This window comes from Rhipicephalus sanguineus, chromosome 3 (assembly GCF_013339695.2).
Source record: "Rhipicephalus sanguineus isolate Rsan-2018 chromosome 3, BIME_Rsan_1.4, whole genome shotgun sequence".
Taxonomy (NCBI): domain Eukaryota; kingdom Metazoa; phylum Arthropoda; class Arachnida; order Ixodida; family Ixodidae; genus Rhipicephalus; species Rhipicephalus sanguineus.
In genome coordinates this window covers 216700741-216725170 of record NC_051178.1, presented here as the reverse complement: position 1 = coordinate 216725170, position 24430 = coordinate 216700741, and the positions used below count along the sequence as shown (strand labels likewise).

The window sequence follows — 24430 nt, the reverse complement described above, 5'->3', positions numbered from 1 at the left end:
AAACAATGTTTCCATTCAATGTGCACACGTCCGCACGTACAATGTCACTTGCATCGAAATGTTTTTCGCACACGCGAACATACTTGTATATGAAGCTCTCCCATTCAGTTACGTGGGAGTTTCATGACCAGTAAAAGTATTGAGGGACTATGATCTCGTTCAAGGATATTATACATTAAATACAGTCAAAGTTACTTACGAGCCTGAAAAAACATTAACGCACTAGGGGACGTGAAGTGCAACTCGCTTCTCGTGAGTTAGCAGCTGATCGTTCATCGTCACTGTCACTCTCGGTGCCTTCACAGCCTTCTACGTCCAGTGAAATGTCCTCATTGTTAAGATGGTTCCTTTCAACATCACTGCTGAAAGCGATCTGAAGGATTTCCTCCGTCCAATGACTTCGACCACTCCGTGTCACCATGTTTACAATGAGAGAGACGTCTAGGTGTGGAGAACATTTTGCTCTCAAACCCGTCAACAAGCAAATCGCTTGCAGCGTGCTGCCACCTATCAACAAACTTACAAAAACAAGCGGCGCAGCCACAGCACTGGCTACGAAACCAACACACAGGTGAAGGATGGCGGTGAGAGCGTTCGCTCCACGGTAGGCGTGGAACGAACACGCCCTCGAATGACTGAAACGTCACTCCTCGCACGATTCATAATAACGCTTTCCTGACAAAGGATAGAGGCCCTATTTTAATGTATTGCCAATTTGAGATTGCTCAGTTATAGAAGAGCGCATCGTGAGCACGCATGACTTCCCGCGTAAATTGTTATGGGATTCATGCTCTACAAAAACACTGATGAATGCTATATGCTAGTAAAACAGGGCGAGTTTCAACTGAAAAGGTCAGACGACAACATTTAGCTAACCTATGTGGCTACAGAAAACCTCGCGAAGCCAATATGTGTACGCGGTGGGCTATAACTGAAAGCGCGAATTGCCACATATTTTCACGGAAACTTCGCGTCTCGCAAGAGCGAATCAGATTTATCGTGTCACGGAGGGCCCGGTTTGTTCACTGATGCACAAAACATGCAAAGTCGAGTGTTCATTTCTTGCTAATGCGTTAACACTGTGGCTAGCACAGCCGAACAAGGGAGCGACCGCATAGTGCTGCCATTTTGTCGTCTACTGACCCTCCTCGAGAGGATGCTCCTGAATTCCGCTTGGTGGCGCGACAATCTATGGGCATTGCGAATAGTGAAAAATGCTTGAGGCTGTACATGTTTAGATACACCTCTTATTTCCATGAGTTTACAGCAGTTTCATTCTGACAACCGTGCGTGTGCGCATGGATCAGCTTTTAACTGCAAAATGGGCCTGCTCATATCTGGTGTGCATGCTTGTCACAGACCATAAATCCAAGACATTTCTGGTTTACGTTATCACATTGCTAATTACATCAGGACGCAAGTTTTTTAGTGTGTTACCTTCAGGAGTGTCTGGGTATTTACTTTCATGAGCCTTTCTTGTTTCTCTCTTTCCAGTCTCTGGCAAAGTTTCTTGCTGCCGAGTTAATGTGTGAATGGCACAGGCTTTGTGTCCTTTTTTCCGCATCAAAAAAGTGGAAGGCGGGCGCATTCCCCCCAAGTCTTGCATGTCATAAGTGAGCAGCAGCTAAAAATGATAACGATCGAACGGTTAGAAATTCTTTTCAATGTGTACCTTTCATATCGGATTGACTGAAGTATGTAAAGACTTTGAGCTCGTCAAAGTTGTGACGTGCCACAGTAAAATGTCGTGCCGCTGCTTTCGGTGATTTCTTTGCCGTGTCTGCAGAATGCCCATTTAATATATTAACAGGCTGTCCTGTTTGTCAGTGAACATTCAGGCATGTTGACAACGTTTTGATTATAGTGCAGGTAAAACTAGATTTTATATGATGGATGTAATCACGTCCAGTGATTTTAACTATGTCATTTTGAAGGTGTTTGCAAGTCTTGCATGTGGGACGGGAACAAGCAGTTATGTGGGCTGCAGGTGCCAGCCATGCGCTGCTGCTACCGTAGAGTTTCATACGTACTATAATGAGGGCTTAATTTTGCATAACATGTCTTAAAACCTCTGGTACTTCGTAAAACGCCTTTCTATTGCTTGCTGATATGGGATAATACTTATGGAGCATATTACGTTGTGAAGCGCATTTGAGTATTTTGTTATTAATGGTAACGGCTGTTGGGCTGTGCACTAGGGTCTCTTCTAGCTAGTGCTGATTCCTTATCTAATTTACACGCTTCATTGTAGGCCTTTTTTAACACATAGTGTGGGTAATTTCTTTCTGTACATTGTTGCCTTGAGATTGCTTTAGACAGTGCAAGCATGGAGCAGCGACGACGGTGACTACGTTGACCACTTGAGCAATGCATGACTAGATAGGCGTGAATCAGTGGGATGTGTGCCCCTCCATTCACCCTCTTGACATGGAGAAACCGACACTAAGCATGTCCCCCTCTCCCCCTCCGTTTTCTTTCTTTTATTGATGTGTTTTTGCTTTACTTGCACGATTCGGCACTCCAGCTCACCTTAATAACCCAGTTTTCTCACTTGCCCTCTCCTAGCTCCTCCACCTTTGTGGTTGGGGGCGAGTGTATGGAGCATACACATACATGCACTAAGGTATGCGTAGTTGCTGCCTCGAGAAACACACGAGCACTTGTCGAAAGGTTGGCTCCAGCGACACTGTTCAAGAATATTCATCTCTCTTGGGTATAATGTATGGGGTAGCAGTAGCCACAGTTTCATACTATATAACCTAGAAGGGAATCTGGCGCTGCGATTGTTCAATCACCCTGGGAATGATGGGAAGTATAGGCTTCAGATCAGATTGCGTTAGCTAGCACAATATTTGCAAGTCTTCTTCTACAGTTTCAGTTTCATTCTTCATGCAGCATGGCTAGAGCAGTGTAAAGCGCTCAAGCCATAGGCGGAGAGTACGGGGGGGCTGGAGGGCTCGGGCCCCCAACGAACGGCTTCATGGGGGGGGCAAAGCCCCTTTGGGCCGGCCGCCCGCGGTATTTTTTAAGAGCTTGGCTTAGGTTCCCGTCCACTGATAACAGAATATTTGGCCATCCTGTCTGGCAGCCATCTCACAGAGGGGCGCAACTGTTTATGCCGGCTTCTTCTCCATTTCAGGCTTTTAAAATTCGGATCATGGACCAGTGTAAGTCAAACATTCAGTTGGAAATTTCCCTCAAATGGGTTTGTATGTGCAGAATATGTTGTGTTGATAAACAACTAAAGCGACCGCTTAAGCTATGACAAGTTAAAAGAAGTCATGAACCACGTGCGACTGGTTTTCAGAACACAAGAATGCTACTGACAATACAAAGCAATCCCTACACCAGGGTCGTACCCAGGAATCTTGAACGGCCACCTTTGGCAACTTGTGGTCGCTGTGAAGGCGTGTAAATATTTTAGCATCACCCCCGAAAAGTTAAAGCATCAAAAATTTTGGGGGGGAGGGGGGAAGGGGGCCCAGCCCCCTCACACCCCCCCCCCCTTGTTACGGCCCTGCCCGACACAATCAGTTAGAGAATTCTTACGCGCAGACTTAGTTGTCTACAAAGAGGTACCCTTCGATATGCCTGCCTATAAAATTGCCGAGAAAAAATGACACACATTTTTTTATTTATCGGCAAAGGGTTTTACTTGGGCAAAGGGTCATTCCCAGGACGTGGGGACAGTTGTATGTGGGGCCATCTCTCGGCGGCAGCAACAGCGTCCTGCGATAACTGAAAGGGAAATAGGCGAAAAAAATCATATCTCTTGAAAGAAGCTAGTTATCAAAAACGACTCCCGGTTCTGTATAGCAGAGACCTACTGGATCATTTTGGAAATTTGCAGTATCGCACTGTAAAGCGTGTGGCTTCCCAGGACAATTGAACACCACCTATTAGAAACACATGGGGCCCCATTGTAAAATATTAAACACTCTGGGAAGCCAGGCGGTTTGTAGTGCAACACTGTAATTTTAACAGAATGTTCAAACAAGTCTCTGTTGTAAAGAACTGGGAGTCGTTTTTGATAACTAACTTTTTTCGTCAGATATGATTTTTTTCGCCTATTTCCCATTCAGTTATGGCAGGCCACCGCTGTCACCGACGAGAGTTGGCGCTACGTGCACATGTCCCCAAATCCTGGCCATGTCGGCGACCGAAAAGCAACTGAAATACTCGTCCAGAAAACAACCTTCAGCGGAAAAATTCGTAACTCCAGCTTCACACAAGGTCTATAGTGGTAGCAAATTGTATTTGCTACTGTCTGAGAATTATTTTTGGCCATCCTAAATTGAATCCTCTGGCATAATTAAAGCTTCCTGCGCCAGCATTAGCCAACTCTCTCCTGTCTGGCGCATGATTTAACGAAGTAAAGCATGCGAATAAAAAAAATTCGGCAGATCACACGCATTGTGGGAATCGATTTTATACGATGCAGTCAGTGAGTAGCAGCTTATGCAGCATTTTTCGTTTTGAGCCAAGCGTTGCGAGGCGGATCGATGTCTGTGTAAATTTAAAAATAAATCTGGAGTCCCCATGAGAGATCTGCATAATGATATCGCGGTGTCGGCACGACTAAAGTTGGTAAGTCGGACTCTCTCTCTCTCTACACGCACACACACACACACACACACACACACACACACACACACACACACACACACACACACACACACACACACACACACGCATGCGCACACACGCACGCACGCACACACACACACACACACACACACAGTGAGTGAAGCAGACAAGCAGAATCGCGTACGAAGCGATTTATTTTGACGTTTCAGCCCCGGGTCCGGCCTTTATCAGCTGATGAAGGCCGGACCCGCGGCCGAAACGTCAAAATAAATCGCTTCGTACGCGAGTCTGTTTCACTGCCTATATTTATCCGGACCCAGAATCACGTTTTCTCGATATATATAGTCAGGCCCCCCGCCCCCTCCGGGAAAATGACAGCCCTCCGCCTATGGCTCAAGTTGTGTTTTTGTTGTGGGAAGAGGCTGAAGACCACTAGGTCTCTTGGTTTGCTGCGACGTTGCTGCTTTGCAAGATTGTACTTGACAGTTTTAGCAAAGCGTCGTACACACACCTCTCCACATAGATGTAGCGTCCCCTTGCCAGTGCAGGAAATTGCATAGAGTTCACGTCTTTTTGATAAGCTCTTCTTGCCAAAACTTGTTCATATTAGGTGCAAAATGACGGCAAAGTGAAGTAGACGCACCATCACGCTTCTCTGACTCGACCTTACAATGGAACAAGAGATGCATTGGGTGCAGACCACTGGGACAGACACACCTGGCATTGCAGCACATGATACCTTAAGTGTTTCTCACTCAATACAGTATTTTTATTTCCCTAAATAGATTACTCATACTTTCAAGGGAAAAACAAGCGTATTTGTTTTCAAGTGTTGTAAAAAAATAATTCATTATTTGGTGATGCCAAATCTGGACCACAATTGCGGAGCAATGCATACCCTGGTGGCCAGGCTTCACTTCAATCACACGGTCACGTGAACTTTCTGCTATAAGTTTTACATGAAGTAAATTTTAATTGAAAATAACTTCATATCTTTTTGTTTAAAGCTCGGTAAACAAGCGTCTCAAATCTCAAGAACGAAATCCATCCGAAGCAAATCCAATGCCTGTATTTCCCATCATTCCCATGGTGGTTGAAACACCGCTTATGGAGCCTCGTATATTGAATTGAATTGTGTTTATTCACAACAAGGTTGCGAGGATGACCAGGCAAAAAAGCTGCATTGAGCAGCTTGAGGGGAACCTGGCCACCTCATACACTGGGCAGCTTCACAGTGGTCAAACAAACACACGCTATACATAATGAATGAGCTAACTATAACAGAAAAACAGTAAACATCCACGGTCGGAATAAATAGACAAGGTTATTGTGGAAACATTTGAAAAAAAAGGGGAAGAAAATAGGCGAAGTGCTAAAGACAGAGAAAAAGACAAACAAATGGACCCATGGCAGCACAAGCAATCACATAAGTACATCGCGTAGCCTTTTTAGCGACAGAGTTGATACACTGAGACCATTTTCTTTGTATAATTGATTTAGCACAGTAGGTAAACGAAACTGTAGCATTTGGTCACCGTATTTAGTTCTGTTTTTGATAACGATCCAAGGTTATGAATGACGAAATTTATATAAAGAATTATGTTGCTGTAAGGATGCCAATTTTTTTAAAGCATTATCATTCTTAATTTTTTCCATTCTATACACGCGACAAAGCCTATATGTGTACAAAGATTCAATTCTTATAGTTCTAAGCTTTGTAAATAAAGGAGCAGTGTGCCAAAGATGTGGCGCCCTGGAGACAAGGCATATTGCTCTTTTTTGTAATACCATCAGCTCGTGAATGTTTTCAGCTGAAGTCGTCCCTCAGACTAGAATTCCGTATTGAACTAGGGAAAGAAACATTGAATTATATAACATCATATTAATGGATGTAGGAAGATAGTTACAATGGCGACGCATAGTACCTATTGCTCTAGATAATTGCTAACTAAGTGATTCACTTGGCAATCCCACGACATAGTTTCAGAGAAATATACGCCAAGCGATTTGAAAGACGATAGTATTTCTATTTCAGTATTTAATTTAATAGGGGTTAGTTGAAATTGTTTGTTATGTGGATGAAACATCACTGCCTTTGTTTTTTCTACATTAATCTTAAGATAATTACTTGTCGCCCACTTTTGTATACTTGCAAGCATCTTATTGGCTCGATTTGACATTTCAGAACCTAAGTCACCATCAAAAAACAGACTTGTATCGTCTGCGTAAATTAAGCACTTAGCAGATGGATCAGCATTGACTATGTCATTGATGTAAAATATGAAGAGATGCGGACCCAATATGCTCCCCTGTGGGACTCCTCTTCTTACAGATTTCAACTCCGATTGGTCCCCGGCTATAGTTGGGTGTGTCCAGATAAGATCGAACACGAGGTCCCGGTCACCATTCCCGATTGTGATGAAATTTACTGTAGGCCTAGGCATTACACCCAGAACAATGGTTTCGCAGTTAGTTTCGCGAAAAAAAATTTTGTTCGCCTGAAAAAAAATATACAAATTTTGGCCGCAAAAACGCTTTTCCGCCAATTTCGCGATTTCTGAATTTTGAGTGCACCTAGGGAAAAAATGGTGCACTCCTTCGTCACAATATTTATTCCCCTTAAAGGGACACTAAAGGCAAATATTAAGTCGACGTTGATTGTTGAAATAGCGGTCCAGAAACCTCGTAGTGCTGCTTTTGTGCCAAGGAAGTGCTTATTTTGAAATAAAATCACGTTTTTAGTGGTCCGCATCGCGTTAGCGCGCTTCAAATCTCCCGCCTGAAAATACGACTTTCATACGTCACTGCTGCCATGCCCAACGTTGCCCGCTTTTACTGCGCGGCCGCCGACACTAGTAGCAGCCGAGCGGAAGTAGCGGGACCCACAGTAGCAACAACGGCGCTGCGGCAAAGACTTGCTCGGATGGGCACATTCAAAGCCTTCACCAAGTTGCGGTTGGTCTCGTAATCCTCAGTACGAAACTGCAGCGAGCACACTGGCGCAATGGCATGACACTAAGCCACTTCGAGCGTAAGGGTTCATTCCGCGGCACCCAGTGAAAAGAGACACCGGCTTCCTTGCTGCAGCACTGGCGTTGTGCACCATTCGGGCATCCGGCAATATCACACGCATGCGGCATTTTGTCGAACTTTCTGTCAGAGCGACTTTCACGAGTGCGCAAAACACGCACGGCAGTACGCGATCCCGAAGCTACCACTGAGACGGGCGAGGCGCAGTTCGGCGAAAACGGAACCTTTGAACCACGCGCGCCGTTCCCCATGGCAACGCCACGGAGGTTTTGTTTTCCATGAATCAAGCAGAAACGAACAAACAGCATTTTATTACGTTTTTGATGCTCGGAATGTTCTTTTTTTACTGCTGCTAGTTTGATTACTAGTAATTTATTGTAGGCCGACTTCCATACGTCATCGGGATCACTTCGAAAATGTCCCACTCGTGGCGCTCATCATGTGATACATTTAGCTTAATTTCTCGGTAAGTAGGGCACTGCTGTTGATAATATTGCCGTTTTAGAAGTTGTCATACATTGGGCTTTCACTCTGACATAAATTGTTATTTGCCTTTAGTGTCCCTTTAAAGAACAAGTGAAGTACAATCTTATTAGTCTATTATTTCCCTTGCTTGTCGAAGCACTTTCGAAGAAAAAAAATCACAAACTTGGCAAATCGCACAAAATACCTGTATTTCAGGCATTTATTGCTGCAAGCAAGTTAAAGTGAGGATAATAAAAATCGCTCCATATGAACTTTGATACATTCGCTCTCTTTTAAAATAATTTTTATGGTTTTATCTCGCTCCGTTTTACTCCATAATTGGGCTGAAACGTAAGTAATTTACTAAAAACGCCGAATTTTGAAAATGTTTTTCTCAAAAAGGCCATTTTTAATTTTTTTTAAAATCCCTCTGATTGAAGTCAAGGATGTCATCTACCAAAGTGCAGAAAAAAACGTTGCCTTATTTTGGTTGGTAACAAGTTATAGTGCGTCAAATGGGACCATGCCAGCCTAGCGGCCGCGTCGTTCGTTGTGAGCTGAAACTCGGATATAAGTTGCTAAAAATACTTGTACGTGTCATAATCACAAATCAGCAGCTCCACACCAACAAATGCGTAGCCTGGTGTCATGGTTCAGCAAGCTTTGTCTTGGGATCAGCCGCTTGACAAACCCGCAGCAGCGGCCGCTCGATGCTGCGGGCACTCACATTACATGAGGGCCGCTTCGACTGCGGATGAGCTCCGCTTGAGCGCCAAACTACGCTCAGAGGACAAACGAGAGAATAAATGCATCACCGTGAAAGTTAAAGGCCGTTAAGTGCCAACAAATGTCATAGTATGCAACAAAAGCTCTGCCGGCAATTTCCCAGTGAGCGCCTCCAGTAGTGCGCTCATGTGTTGCTTTCTCTCTTCTGATGGCCTAAAGATAATTAGGTTCATTCTATGAGCAACATATGACACAAAAGAAAGCCACTGACATCTAAAGAAAGCTGTCATACGTGCTTCCGATGGTTGAGCAACTCGAACTGCAGTTGTTCATCTCGTGCCAGAACACTTGTGTCAGCCGGCTGTGAAAAGAAGTGTGTCCAAGACCTTTACTTCATTAAAGAACCGCTTTTAAAATACTGTGTTGTTGTGCCTCTGCAGATAGAATATTCAACGCAAGTCGAGCGTTTATCACGATGTTATGCGGCTTCGGGCATAACAGCAGGGGAAAAAAATACATCCGTTCTGTATTGAAGGCGCTCACTGGGAAATTGACGGCAGAGTTTTCGTTGCATATTATGTCATTTGTTGGCACTTAACGGCCTTTAACTTTCACAGTGATGCATTTATTCTCTCGTTTGTCCTCTGAGCGTAGTTTGGCGCTCAAGCGGAGCTCATCCGCAGTCGAAGCGGCCCTCATGTAATGTGAGTGCCCGCAGCATCGAGCGGCCGCTGCTGCGGGTTTGTCAAGCGGCTGATCCCAAGACAAAGCTTGCTGAACCATGACACCGGGCTACGTATTTGTTGGTGTGGAGCTGCTGATTTGTGATTATGACATGTACAAGTATTTTTAGCAACTTATATCCGAGTTTCAGCCCACAACGAACGACGCGGCCGCTAGGCTGGCATGGTCCCATTTGACGCACTATAACTTGTTACCAACCAAAATAATGCAACGTTTTTTTCTGCACTTTGGTAGATGACATCCTTGACTTCAATCAGAGGGATTTTTAAAAAAATTAAAAATGGCCTTTTTGAGAAAAACATTTTCAAAATTCGGCGTTTTTGGTAAATTACTTACGTTTCAGCCCAATTATGGAGTAAAACGGAGCGAGATAAAACCATAAAAATTAATTTAAAAGAGAGCGAATGTATCAAAATTCATATGGAGCGATTTTTATTATCCTACTTTAACTTGCTTGCCGCAATAAATGCCTGAAATACAGGTATTTTGTGCGATTTGCCAAGTTTCTGATTTTTTTCTTCAAAAGTGCTTCGACAAGCAAGGGAAATAATAGACTAATAAGATTGTACTTCACTTGTTCTTTAAGGGGAATAAATATTGTGATGAAGGAGTGCACCGTTTTTTCCCTAGGTGCGCTCAAAATTCAGAAATCGCAAAATTGGCAGAAAAGCGTTCTTGCAGCCAAAATTTGTATATTTTTTTTCAGGCGAACAAAATTTTTTTTCGCGAAACTAACTGCGGAACCATTGTTCTGGGTGTAATGCCTAGGCTTACAGTAAATTTCATCACAATCGGGAATGGTGACCGGGACCTTGTGTTCGATCTTATCTGGACACACCCAGTTACGAACTGGGATCTGTGCTGAAGGTAGGACGTAATAAGAGAATGAGCTATGCCGCGAATACAGCAGCAATCAAGTTTTTTAAGCAAAACATCATGACTGGTAAGGTCAAAGGCTTTGGAAAAATCGAGAAAAATTCCAAGCACCATTTTCACTTCCTCAAATTTTTGCAATATAAACTCCTTTTGGGTCATTAGGGCTAACTCAGTTGACCTGTTTTTACGAAAACCGAACTGTGCAGGACTTATGATACCAAAGTATTCAGTAAACGAACGAAACCGCGCTAAAATCACTTTCTCTAAACCTTTCGAAAAAACAGGCAACACTGGTACAGGGCGGTAATTTGAAAGATCATTCTTGTCGCCTTTTTTTTAATATTACTGTCACCTTTGCCGTCTGCATGCTACGAGGGAAAACGCCTGTTGACAAACACAGATTAAAAATGTACTCTAGGCAAGATGCAGTTGTGTCTATGATGAATTTTACCGGCGCTGTTTGAATACTAAATGCATCAGTGGCTCTGCTGTTACTTAATGACAAGAATGAAGAAATAACTTCTTGCGTTGTAACACCCCTTAGGAATAAAGGCGAGTTCATGTACAAAAGGTTGATACCATCATATGCCTGACCAAGGGACAAAAAAAATCGTTAGAAGCATAAGCAAGATCAACCCCTTTTAGTTCATTGCCGTCTTTTAGCACTGTGGTAGTTCTTTCAAGCGCAGTCCCAGTTATTGAAGCAAGTGTCCTCCAAATTTTATCAGGGCGTCCTGCAGATGAGTTGAAGAGATTAAAGTAATAGTGCTTCTTAGCAGTCCTTAATTGTTTTGTGACACAGTTCCTGTATTCTTTAAATGCTTTTAATGCTTCCGGTGATTTAGTTTCCATTAATGGAGCCGTACAACCAGTCTCTCATATTTATAAGCTTAAGCAGATGCTTATCTATCCACGGTTTGTGACATTTCTTTGTCTGCTTTACACCGGGAAACATGCGTAGTATATTTCCATAAATAATTGCATAAACTTGTCATAAGCCGCATCTGCATTTTTTTCTCTATACACATCATCCCATGTGGTACTGGCAAGACGCTCTCGGAATGCAGACAAGGTGTTAGTATTTACGAGTCGATAAGAGAACGCTTAATGTACTTGTTTTTGTTTTTCAACTGCGGTAGCAATGAATATAAACACAGGTAAGTGGTCACTAATTGTGTATACTAAAACACCAGGTTTTACAGAAGACACATCAAAGTTAGTTAAGAACAAGTCTAATGCAGTTTCACATGTTGCCGTAACTCGCGTAGGCGATGTTATAACATTTTGACAGATATGAATATGTAGGAGAGATTCTAACTCTAATTTCATTTTATTCTGGATAATCATATTTATGTTTAGGTCACCTCCAAGAACAATTTGGTAATTGTTATTGTTAACAAATTCTAACAGAGAATCTAAATACGATAAAACCAGCACATAATTTCCCGATGGAGGCCAGTAGCAAACACAAAAATTTATATTGCTACATTTAACTACGACAGCGTCATAGCGCTGATTAGTACAACAGAATTCAGCAGAAAGAAGCTCAGAGGTAAATGAATTTGAAACCAGCATTGAAACACCTCCCCCACGTCTCTCATGGCGGTTCATGTAAAAGGATTTGTAACCGGGAAAACTATACACATCATCCTCTGAAGCAAACCATGTTTCCGAAAACATCACAACACCAAATTGACATTCTATTCCGCCAAAAAAGCAGTCAAGTTCCTCTCTCTTGTTTCTACCAGATCTAAGGTTAAAGTGTATGCAACTGTAGCAATTCGAACCGTGGCTTCGCATGATAGTATCTAAGTCGGAGAAATTTACTCGGTCCATGAAAAACAACCCAGGTTAGAAGATAAATTTGCTATCACAATTCAAGTGCTGGAGAGTTTATCAAGGTCAGTCGTGCAGCGGATGACAACCGCAGATTTGTTCTCTTGCTTTCGAAAAAGAGCTTTCCCGTTCGCATGCTACACGAAGCGATAATCATTTGCATTTGCCCATTCTCTAACGTCACGCAGCAGTTTCCGGTTCTGTATGGTCATGTTTTCACAGATTGAAATGTCAGAGTGCATGTTTCGTAAAACTTTGTGTTTTTCGATCCATTCGCAGAGAGAGCTGTGAAAATAGGACGATAATTCCAGGTACTTTGCCTTGTCGCGAAGGCAACCTATGTACCGCCTCGACATCAGTGGCGGTCAGCTCTGACAAGCTCACCGATTTTGCTACTGTGATGAGATTTTCGTTATCAGTTACTGGTATTCCATGCACTTCAACGTTAAGCTTCCTGCTGCACCATTCAAGATCATTTACAGATGCCTTGAGTTGCTGAATATTGCTTGGGTTTGCATTTTCTTCGAGCTTAGAGACTTTTTTTCTTCAAGCTGGTTAATTCTTTTTCCTGGGCAACTTGACAACTCAGTATGTAATCGTATTTTTGAGACATTAGCTGGATTGAAGCCTTCACTTCAACCTGCTGTGGCAAGTTGGTAAGCATGTCTAATTTGCGAGTTATCTCTGCCAAGACGACCGAAAGGTCGGTATCCATTGCCGGTTTAGCTTTTGGCGCTCTGCACACCGCACATCGCCATGCCGTACACCCGCTCTCGCCTTTACTTTTATATATTGCTTCACTGCAGCCAGAACAATCGCCAAGATAGTAGCCGTACTCGCATTCGGAGCATTTCATGAAGCGTCCATCTGCGGGAAGGGAGTTGCTGCAGGAGCGGCATTGCATCTTCACTGGCCCACCAAGTGCACACACAGTGCAAAGAGTTACCAAAACGCCAAAGCACTTGACACCAAAACAAGTATCAACACGACAGTAACGGGGGTGGCGGTGGCAAAAGATATAGGGCAAGTCTTTAGTCAGGGATGAACCTGAGTTTGCCAACCTGCAAAGGGTAGAATATAGATGTAAGGGGGGCGTCCTTCCACCACCGCCGTCACCGCCCGTGTGAGCTGGGTAAGCTTGACCGTCACGAGCGCAGCCAACACAGCCAAGATGAAGAAATGTTCGTGACGTCACTGCGGGCAAGAATCCTTGAAGACGGTGCAGCACTTTGTGTGGAGTCCAGCTGCAAAGGGTGGAATATAGATGTAAGAGGGACGTCCATCCACCACCGCCGTCACCACCCGTGTCGGCGGTGGTGGAAGGACGCTAGTGTATAGACACTAGTGCCAGATTTCCCCTCTAGGTTTTATAGTATGAAACTGTATAGTAGTTGCAGTGCATGGCTGGCACTGCTGCCTTGCACGTTAAAGGGGCTGTGCAACACTTTTTCAAGTAATCATTGAATGAGTTCACCATCGGAGTTTATTGCCTCAAGAATCGCTTGCCAGAAAAATTTTCCTAATTCGTCAAGTACGAACGTGGTTATAAGGATGTGGCGCGCTCCAAGTAAGTATACTGGAACGTACATGGGGGCTGCTGACAAACAAGCAGGAAGCCACATCAGCTCACGTCATGACCTTGAGCACCTCCTCTTTTAAGACGAAAGCATTAAAGGAACGTTAAAGGCACGTAATAATTCTATGTGAATTGTTAAAATAGTGTTCCAAAAACATCGTAGTGCTTGTTTTGTACCAAGGAAATGCTTAGTTTGAATGAAAATCGCGTTTTAATGGTCCACATATTCTTCGCATAATTCAAAACGCCCCCCTCCTAGAATGGCCTAGTGATGTAGCATTCGCCATGCCCACCCTTCACTGCCCGACAGCGCAGCACAGCATGGCAAAAACATAACGTGCATCGTTCACGATGGTAACATCAAATTCTCTTTTGCATGAATCGGACTCAATAGCACAAAGTGCATTTTGTTTCATCTTGTAATTAGGGCTCCGTGTTTTCGGGGTTTATTTTTCTTGAAAATCGGCGGGTGTTTATTGGAGTTTATATTTTTGGCGGAAATTTGGCATTTATCGGAGTTTGTTTCTTGTAAATCCCCAATTCTCCGAAATTCGGAGTTTTCATTATTCTCAAAACAGCAAAATCTTAGATCAATTCATACCTGAATACTAAGACATCAAAACACACGAAACACATTTTTTTTAGAAGGTTTGAATGCACAAAAACATATACACACAAGCGAAATACTTGAACACAAAACACCTGTATTTGTGCAGTATAACAACCTTATGCTTAAAGCTTATTGTAAAACATGCAAGCATACTTTGCGAGGTTGCTGTCAGTGATCGAAGCGTGCTCCTTTTGATTAACGACTCTCAGCTTTGAAAATGCCCTTTCAAAGTTAGCGCTAGAGACAGGAAGCGCCACAAGACAGCGTGCAGCGAGAAAGCACTGGCCACTGGACATTGTGAACAGGGGCGTAGCCAGAAATTTTTTTTTGGGGGGGGGGGCTTCAATCATACTTTATGTATGTTCGTGCGTGCATTTGTAGGTGTGCGTGTATATATACGCAGGCAAAATTGAAAAATTTCGGGGAGGGGGGGTTGAACCCCCCTTGGCTACGCCCCTGATTGTGAAGTCTCCAAAACGACAGGGGTTCAACAATGTTACATATTTCATAGCACTGATAGTTTGCAATGTCACTCAGGAGCTGGCTGATGTCGTCAGTTTCAAGACTCACTAATTGAAAAATAGGCGCAATGGTTTTGAACACGCAGGGCAGCTCATGCTTCACGTTTTGTATTCACAATTTGAACACAGTACCAAAACAGTTTTTTGGTGTACTGAAGACTGGAGTTGATCGCGCAGGTTCCCCTCAGATGTCTGGCTCCACTTTTCGACGACAGCAGCGTAGTATCCGTGAAAGTCTGCGACAGTTGTTAAGCGGTCAGTCTCGTCAAGGAGGTCCAACAGACTTGTGACATCTGATGCGAAGACCTCAGTTGAATCATGCCAGTGACTGATGAGTGCATGCAAACGAACCCCCAGTGTGGGATAAACTTGGTGTACCAGGGTACTCTCTGCCTCAAGTTCCTTAATAATTGAGAGCATGCCACACGAATTGGTCTTCAGAAACCTCATCTTAACGAGCACGTCGTGCACGCCTTCAGGCGATGAAATAAGACTCTTGAGCTTCTCACACTTCATTCCCTTGGCTTCGTCGCTTCTCAAGAAAGACAAAATGGCGTGCCAGTAGTCCAAAATATCTAGAGCTTCATTAAAAGAGAACCACCTCAACAGACATACAGTTTTCAGCGACTTGATGGACGTGCCCATGGCCAAGCACACAAGACCAAACTTACGACGCAGCTCCCGCGACTACTTTAACAGGGCAGGTAAAGAACGGAACCAGGTCATATTGGCCCTTGAAATCTGAGTTTATCGGATAAATCCGAATTGTCAAAAATTTTACCGGAAAATGTTTATTGGATTTTTTTGGATAAAACCGAAAACACTGAGCCATACTTGTAATGCACTTAAATGTTCTTTTTTGTCATAGTTTGAGTACTTGTGATTATCGTACTAAGGACATTCTACATCATCAGGCTCGTGCTTCAGAATGTTTCACTGGTGGCTCAAGTCGTGTCCCTTGTTTACCTTAATTTCTTTATTATTAAAGCACTGCCATATATATTATTGTTTTAGATGTTCTCAGATATTAACCTTTCACTCTGACATAGAGTGTCGCTTGTCTTTAGTGTCCCTTTAAGTGCCTCATCAGATGCTGGCCTTGAAAAGCGCGGCCTGCGGTACAGAAGCTCACGGCGCCTGTCAACTGTGACCTTTAAAAATGGAGTTCAATTCTGGCTCGAGCCCTGTTCTTTAAGGTCACACCACACCAGTGCTTGAATGTGCTTTGGATAATTGATAAATTATCAATGCTAAGTATCAGGCAACTGTGCTGAGGGAATTATGTTTGAAATCTGTAGTTTGAAAGCAACGTTTGTCATTGAGTATTTTCTTCCTAGTAAAGCCTTCACCTGGAATCTCCTAGGCTTGGGCTGTTTGAAGTGCTTGTGAATAAAGTCAATATTTGCTGGCCTAATTTGTTGCCTAGCTGGTGACTCTCCTTTTAGCTACAGGAGGTCATTTACCCTACCAGTATTGCTGTGTAATCTTCATTCATGCCAACTTGGTCACTGAACTTCAATGACAGAAAGATCCTTTAAAATTTATCCATTGTTTTGTGTAATGAAACCCATGTCATACATGGTCACTCACTTCTCAATATGTATTCAGACATGCATCATGCATGATATTTGCCACTGTGTTTCTGTAGATTGTGCACCATGTCTAAAGGGCTGCACAAAGGAGAACCCTGACTGAATATATACCTCATACACGATAAAGTTTGACAGTGGCAATATTGTGTATCACCAAATTGCTTCATTGTTAAACTCTCATCACGAAGTGGGTTCTGCTGGTATTTATTGCCCATTCCGTTCAATTACACTTCGATACATCTCAGACAAAACATGGACAAATACAAAACACACGACTAAAAGTGTTTCAGTTTATGTTGGGTACAGTTAGTGACACAGCACATTGTGCAAGACAATTGGAACTTCAGTTTAGGAAGCTACGTATTGTACATTAGTGGCTGGTCTTCTAACTACTGTTTCACACATGCAAACCTCTATGAAGTGTCAAATTTCTACAGTGAAACAGTGCAAAATTTTAGTCAAAGCAGCATTACCACAGTAATAATCACATACAGGTGACATTGCAGGTGACAGTGGCACTATGGATGGCAAAGGGGCCAGCGGGTGAGTACAGCTTTTATTGGACGTTGGTGATACTATGAACATTCGGTTCTCTAAAATATACTAGGAACTAAAAGCTGATAGCAATTGTAAACATTTACAGGTTTTTGTGAATATGCAAACCAAAATTTACTCTCTTTAAAGCTTAGTATGAAACTTGTTTTCAGTGAAAAATCAGCATTTACTGTGACTAAAATTTCTAGATGCAAATAAATAAATAGTAAGAAAATTGGGGGACCCTTGAGCTTCGCGTTTAAGAGGTGAACGAGATAGCAATATCTGCACACACGCACGCACACACACACGACATGTAATGGTAAAGGTAAAGGTTTCCGCCCTCTTCAATAGCACTTTTATGACAACAGTGTTTGGTCGGTCCAAAGTTGGGACAAACTGCAAACAGTGCCCTGCGCCTCTATTCTCTCTGCGTTTGTACGCGTTGAGTTCACTCACTGCACACACACTGCACTGACACTTTCAGTCACTGCAGTCAGCCACTGCGAATGCACGGAATCCATCAAAAGCCTGTCAACAGCCTGGTGGCGTGAGGAAATGTCTATGCGAGTGACATTTTTTTCGAAGTATCGATGAACCGTCTATGTGTGTAAGAGAATGCGAGCACAAATGTGTGTGCTCTTTGTTATGGGCAACTAGCGATGCATCCACTAGTGTTTTTAAGGGAAGGGAGAGAATAAAACGTTTATTTGATGTTCTTGAGAAGATCGGTGAGTGGATCCTTAGTCCGGGATCCCATTGGTGCGGGCCGCTGTCCTCGCACATTTAACGGGGGCCTTTTCCCATGAAACACAAGAAAAAGCTAGAAAACTTCTACTAAACATCTAGAAAGGAAACTCCAAAAGTATATTAGAAGTTTAGTTGAGATGTTATTTAGACGTAAGCAGCTTGAAAACTTCCTGTAGCTGTGCTAACGCCACGTTATTAGAAGTCTAGAAAACTGCTTGCAAGAATTCTAAAAAACTTCTTGCTAGATCTTTTTAAGAGCTTTTTTAGACATTTATTTTTCATGCAAACCAGCTTGTTGAGGAGCTTGCCCTAGTCAATTCGTTGCATCATGCAGCCTTTTGCAATCACGTTTTAGCTGTTCACTGTCAAGCGTAATAGGTAAAGTGATGCCTGCATAATATGGCGTCACATTAATTTCTGGAGCTACTCTAGCGAGCAGGATTGATAATTCAAAAAAAGCAGATGTTCAGGGGAGATGGAAGCTTGATGAGATGACAATTCTTCGACACAGGGTGTCGCTGGAGCGATTTCGACAAGCGGACTTGTCAATTCACAGCTTTGAAGAAGACAAGTTTGCTTGTCGAAGCGCTGACTCCAGCGACACCCCGTGTCCAAGAATATGTCATCTCTTCAAGCTTCCATCTTCCCCTGAACTTCTGCCTTTTTTGACTTATCAATTTTCCTCGCTAGAGTAGCTCGAGAAATTAATGTGACACCATATTACGCAGGCATCCCTTTACCTATTACGCTTGGCAGTGAACAGCTAAAACGTGATTGCAAAACACTGGCATGATACAACGAATTGACTAGCGTGTTGCTGGAGCCAACATTTTGACAAACTAACTTGTCTTCAAGTTCCAGCCTTGAAGAAAAGTCCGCTTGTCGAAACGGCTCCGGCGACACCCTGTGTTCAAGAATTTTTCATCTCAGCAAAATTGGTGTTCTTCTGGCCAAAGAATTAGTTAGCCCTATTTACTCAGACATGACATTGCCTTAATTCATTGTTCTCAACACATCTAAGCATTTTGATGTCGGGCCATTTACATTACTCGTGTTTTATGAAATGTGTTATACCACGCTTCCAAAAGTAAATGCGAAATTCCAACAGGTGTTGTTATCATGCATAACCTTTATTGTAGCAATTCCAAACAATATGTTGGCCACTTGACATAGGCTGGAGCAATGGAATTGATGACTTTGTTCAAGAACCTGCACGCAAAAGGCACAGTAAAGTACAACGTGTCTCAATCAATCAGACATGTATCAGCACAACAAAAATCGGAAGGCTGTCTTGGCAAACACACGAGCACAGCAGCAATACTTTGCTAAATCATCGAACATTTGTAAACACCAATAGGAGCAGTTCAATGGCTTATTTTGTCTCGAAGTAAATTTAGATATGTTAAAGAATCTTGGGTAGGCCAAATTTAGAGTTCCTCTACAATGGTGTGTGTCAATAATATCGTGGTTTTGGGAATAGCTGGAATTCGAATTTCAGCCTGCACACAAAAGGCACGATGAGCCAAGAAAATGTTTCAGTCAAGCATGCACCTACACCAGCATAACAAAGAAACAAATAAAACGAAACAAGAGGCTAGTTTGGTTAAACGACAACAAACACCGTAGCACAGGGCGACACAGGTTTAGGGAAAAGTTCGTCCTAGTTGGTAGCACATGCAAAGAATTTTTTCGCATAACCAACACAAGAACAAAAATGGAGACACAACATGTGCACTAACTTTCAGTAGAATGGTTTATTGCACACGAGGCAAACAGTTGCACAATGCCGGTGCACTCACACTGCACCAAGAAGCAATGCACCGAGATTTGTCTTTTTCCATTTCATTTTTAGATATACATAACACTCATAAACTCACAGACTACTGCACATTCCAGAAAGTCTATTCTTTATCTGACAAGGACAGGGACAGAGTACTAACACAAGTGGTACGGATATTTGCGATTTTGGCAGCTTATAGTATTGTCAATCTCGTTAGTTAAGCTCTGTTGGTTGATAAAACCTTTGTGTTCTGCTAGAAAGGTTCACACCCACACGCTCTACAGGACAATGCAAGCCTTCCATCATTGGCTTTATTTACAAGATTACAATGCTCTCTTAACCTATCATTCATGTAGCTGCTTGTTTACACGACATACTGCTTACTGCAGGAAAGAGGTATCTGATAAGCGACAGTTTCTCCACATTCCACAAACCGCATTCTATGTCGTTTCTGGCAAACAGTTGTCTTCTTCGATGCTTGGCTGCTAATTCTGCAAATCGATTTCAGCTTTCATGGAGCGGAAAAACTATTTGTACATTAGCAAGTGATATCAACCTTATTATGTAGTGCAAAATTTCATGCAAGTGTGGCACAACAGCTATTCCTTTTTGAGCAACATCACTGTTGGAATGGCAGACTAGAGCAATGGAGCGGTACTTCCTAATCGGGACCTCTGCGACTAACACCTTTGTTTAAGTGACGTGTTGTGCGTGAATCTTTCCAATGTGCTATGTGTTCCATTGAGTTGTTGCGCTATTCAAGTACAGAATAAAAAGGTTGGCATCACGTGCTAATGTGCAAGTAGTTTTTTTCAGCTCGATGCAAGCTGAAATCGATTTGCAGAATCAGCACTCAAGCACCAAAGACGACTGCCTCCAAGAAACAACATAGGACACAGTTTCTGGAATGCAGAGAAGCTGTCATTTATCAGATACCTCTTTCATGCGGTAAGCAGTATGCCGGGAAATGGGCCACTGCAGGAATGATAGGTCAAGAGAGCATTTTTAAAAGAGGCGAGCGAATGTTGGGTGAGTTAGTGTCTCGACATAGTAAATACCATCGTAAGTAGCGTAACTAGACAGGACAACAGTGTTCGTCTGTTCCTTTCTGTTGTCCTGCCTAGTTGCGGTACATACAATGGCATTTATAAGACAGCATTGTAACCTCGTAAACACGATGGATGTCTGGCGTTACAGTGTAGAGCATGTGAGTGGGAACCTTTCTTTTAGAACACAAATGTTTTATCAGCTAATAGAGTTGAACTAACGAAGTTGATAATAGAAGCTGCAAAAATTGCAATAGGGGGTATCAATTTTGTTAGCACTCCTCGACTGTCCTTCTCGAATGAAGCACTGACTTTCTTGAACATGGAGTAGTTCGCGAGGTGATCAGTATGCCGTATATTTTGCTAAAATAAAGCGGAAGAAGACACATCTCTCTGCATGGCATTTTGGTTAAGCTTGAGGGCACCACCCCATTGTCTACAAGTGCCTCGTGTGCAATAAACCATTTTTTTTAAGTTAGTGCACAGATTGTCCCTCTTTTTTCGGCTTTGTGTTGCTTATGTGCTAAAAATTTTTACCAAGTGTGTTGAGGTCACTTATGAGTACAGAAAACAAGATACTTTAGAAATTTCAACCACAAATACATGCAAGCACAACAGCAAAACCTAGTTAACAGTAGAAAACTTGTAACAGCCAAAGGAAAGTGCAGCTGAACAGTTGATATTGCCCACACAATGCGCTTAAATTTAGGTATGTTTCAGAATCCCGGGTAAGCAAAATCAACGAGTTCCTCCACAACGGTAGCCATGACAATCGTGTCGTGGTTTCGGCAATACTAGAACTTTATTTTCATCCTGCGCGCAAATGGCACAATGAAGTCAGCCAAGCATGTGCGTGCAACAGCTTACCCTATGTCTTTCAAAAATTATGACAAATCGGAACATTTTCGAAGCATATGTTTTGACGCCTTCTGCACAACCTTCTACAGACCTCACAGCAAAGTTACTTGAACACGGGCATGAGCTGGCGCTCTCATGTATAATTCGTTCAGGTGACCTGTCGGCGGGTTCAGGTGACGCACTTTCACATTCATCACCCTCAACACAGATTGTAGCCAGGCAGGCATTATCTACGCTTTCAGTAGTTGAGTTTTGTGCTGAAAGGTTACTTTCATTATTTTGCATCGAGGCGGTCTGGCGAAAAAGCGGCTCAACTGCAGCATGAAGTCTGCGATGTTTTTGCTGACGCGATAGGGAGCCGATAGCTTTCTTTTTTCTTTCCATGGCAGACCCTTTCGCACGGAAAGCTAAAAATGACACCTACGTCTGTTGGGTTGTATGGATGGCTCTCTCACTTTTCTCTCTAATTTCCTACTATTCTTTTATTCCCTCCTTACCCCCACCCCTACAGGGCGCTTAGCCGTGTCAGTTTTGACACGAAAAAATAGCAGGACGAACAAGAAGCACATTCCGAAAAGACGGAGAAAGGATATTCAACTTGAAACGCTTGAAACTATACTGCGCAGTTATCGTCGGCGGCTTCGGTGGAGAGGGAGCGAGAGCGCCAGAGCGGCGTCACGGGCGGCCAATGAGAGGGCACGACACGATGACGTAGAATGACGAAGTGTGTGGCGACCAATGGCGACCATGGGTGGCGACATGTCTCGACCATGGCCTCCGAAATGGCGGACGCGCCCGCCATCTCGGAGGCCATGTCTTGCCTCTCGACGGCGGGAGGATGAGGCGAGGTTGTGGAGAGGAAATGACGCTTTTCTTCCGCCCTCGCTAGGAGCGCGCCTCAGCAAGCATGGTCTGCGCGCGAACGAACTAGCTGGAGATGACGCTCGAAGGGTCCGGGGGCACTCTCGGTCCCCATACTGCCCATACATTGTATCACATTTTATTTCATCAATTAAGCGATCGTGATCGATGTTCGGCGAATGATTTTGTATCATTCACGTGCATGGTGGGCTAAAAGATTGGAAAATTTGGTTTACCGATCTTCACATGTTAAAATGGGGAGAAATATAAACGCGCTACCCTTTCTTTTTATTGCGCATGCATTTCAGGCGACCAATATTTGCGATTATGAATGTATACGAGCGACCGAAGTTCATATGTGCGCATTTTAATGGCAAAAGCTCTAGAAAAAAAGGTTCACTAAATGTTTTAAAGAGACTTCTTGTAAAAAACGTTCTTTCAACTTCTTCTAAAAAACTTCTTGTAAAAAACGTTTATTCAACGTTGCATAATATACCTAGATGTCTGCATACCTTTTTAGTCGTTTCAAGAAGTTTTTTTAGAGGTTTTGTGTTTCGTGGGTTGGGTCTTTGGAACGAGCTGGACAGAGGTGCCTCCCACCCGTTTATGTTTAGTTTTGCCCTGGGTTGCTGTCACGGATACGTGTTGTCCCGGGCAATAGACTCAGTCAAGACTCGGGGCATAGCACAGCAAACAGTTATCAAACAAAAAACAATTGTTTTTTTGTTTCATAAATGCCAAGTTTTCCTTAAAGGGGTGGTGCCACCAAATTTGTGGCTTGCGCGTTCTTTGCTGTAAGCGTTTCCTATAGCTCCAGGAAGCATGATGCACGCACCAAGGTTCATGTATTCTCGCTAAATAATTTGATATCGCCTTTTGATGTGGACATCTTTCGGTTTCGGTTTCTGGGCGCCGAGGTTGGGCAGTGACGTAGAAGTGTAGGAGGCGTGGTCACGTGACCACACAAGGCTGTGACGCACTTAGCCAGGAAGTTATCGAAACTCTGCGAGTGATGTAGCAACCGATGCTTTGCCGGTACTGTAGTGAACTAAAATATATTCTAGTTCACTACAGCCGGTACGTGCGTTGCGGAAGTGGCGGAGGTCCGGAGGACACTCACGTTAATACAGCAGATTTGGTGTGACGTCCCTACAACTTTCGTTGCCCATCCTACAGATCTACGTCAGTCATGGGAACCATCGTTAAGGCGCAACACCACACAACACAAGAGAAGACCAGACGAGCACAGACGCAAACGTCTGTTGTGTGGTGTTGCGCCTTAACGATGGTTCCCATGTCTGAACACCAACTAGCCCAACAGTCAAGTCTCTTAATCTACGTCAGTGTTGGCGCGCTAGCGATGAGTTTCGATCGGGAGAATGGGCATTTACGTACACTTTCGAAGTGAATTAAAATATATTCTAAACGTTTGCTGTGCCCGACCCTTCGTGTGGAATGTCCTTGCATACAGAGGAAACCCACAACAGGCTTGTTACAGCCTCGAAATTTGATGGCACCACCCCTTTAAAGGAGCACTGACCCAAAATTTCGATGGAGAGATAATGAGTGAAATAGATGTATGTGGAGCCGTACACAACGTCTACAAAATATCCAGGGCCAATATAGCCTAGAACATATTTAAAATCAATTTTAAAGTGCATGCCGCGCGACTGAGCGAGATGCGAACGCTTCGCGACGCCGACATCAACGCGGCGGATGTGTAAACAAACCTACGTCACGAGTTTGTGTTGGCTGGTGGCTGGTTGTGCCCTTGCGCTTTTGCCGTGCTACCTGCCATTTCTTCCTCCGTGCCTGCGGCTTTGCGTGTGCTAGTTGTGTTCTCTTCCGCTGTTCGCTCGTCGTGCCCGTTGGCAGATGTTATGGCCCGCTCACGCTAGCGGCAAGCCTGCCGCAACGGCGCGGTGCCGCAGAACGTCGGCCGTCGCCGCACGCGCGAGAGCTCTTGCACGGCAAGCTTCGCCGGCGAAGCATTCGCGCCTCCGAAAAACATGGCAGCACTGCCAAAAGCGGTTGTCGT

General features: G+C 43.6%; 1 protein-coding gene across 16 annotated transcripts in view; it reads left to right on the top strand.

Annotated features, from left to right (window-relative positions):
- LOC119388286 (SH2 domain-containing adapter protein D) overlaps positions 1 to 24430 on the top strand; it is a 103751-nt gene that overhangs the window by 4843 nt on the left and 74478 nt on the right. For 8 of the 16 annotated variants that reach the window (XM_037655980.2, XM_037655979.2, XM_037655977.2 and 5 more), the window contains one exon: positions 17070 to 17106. The exons of 1 other annotated variant lie outside the window; for it this stretch is intronic. In XM_037655980.2, coding sequence (XP_037511908.1) covers positions 17070 to 17106 — 37 coding nt within the window. Of the gene's footprint in view, positions 1 to 3139; positions 3168 to 17069; positions 17107 to 24430 lie in introns of all 16 variants that reach the window. 7 more of the 16 variants (XM_037655984.2, XM_037655976.2, XM_049413900.1 and 4 more) reach the window with 1 other exon arrangement.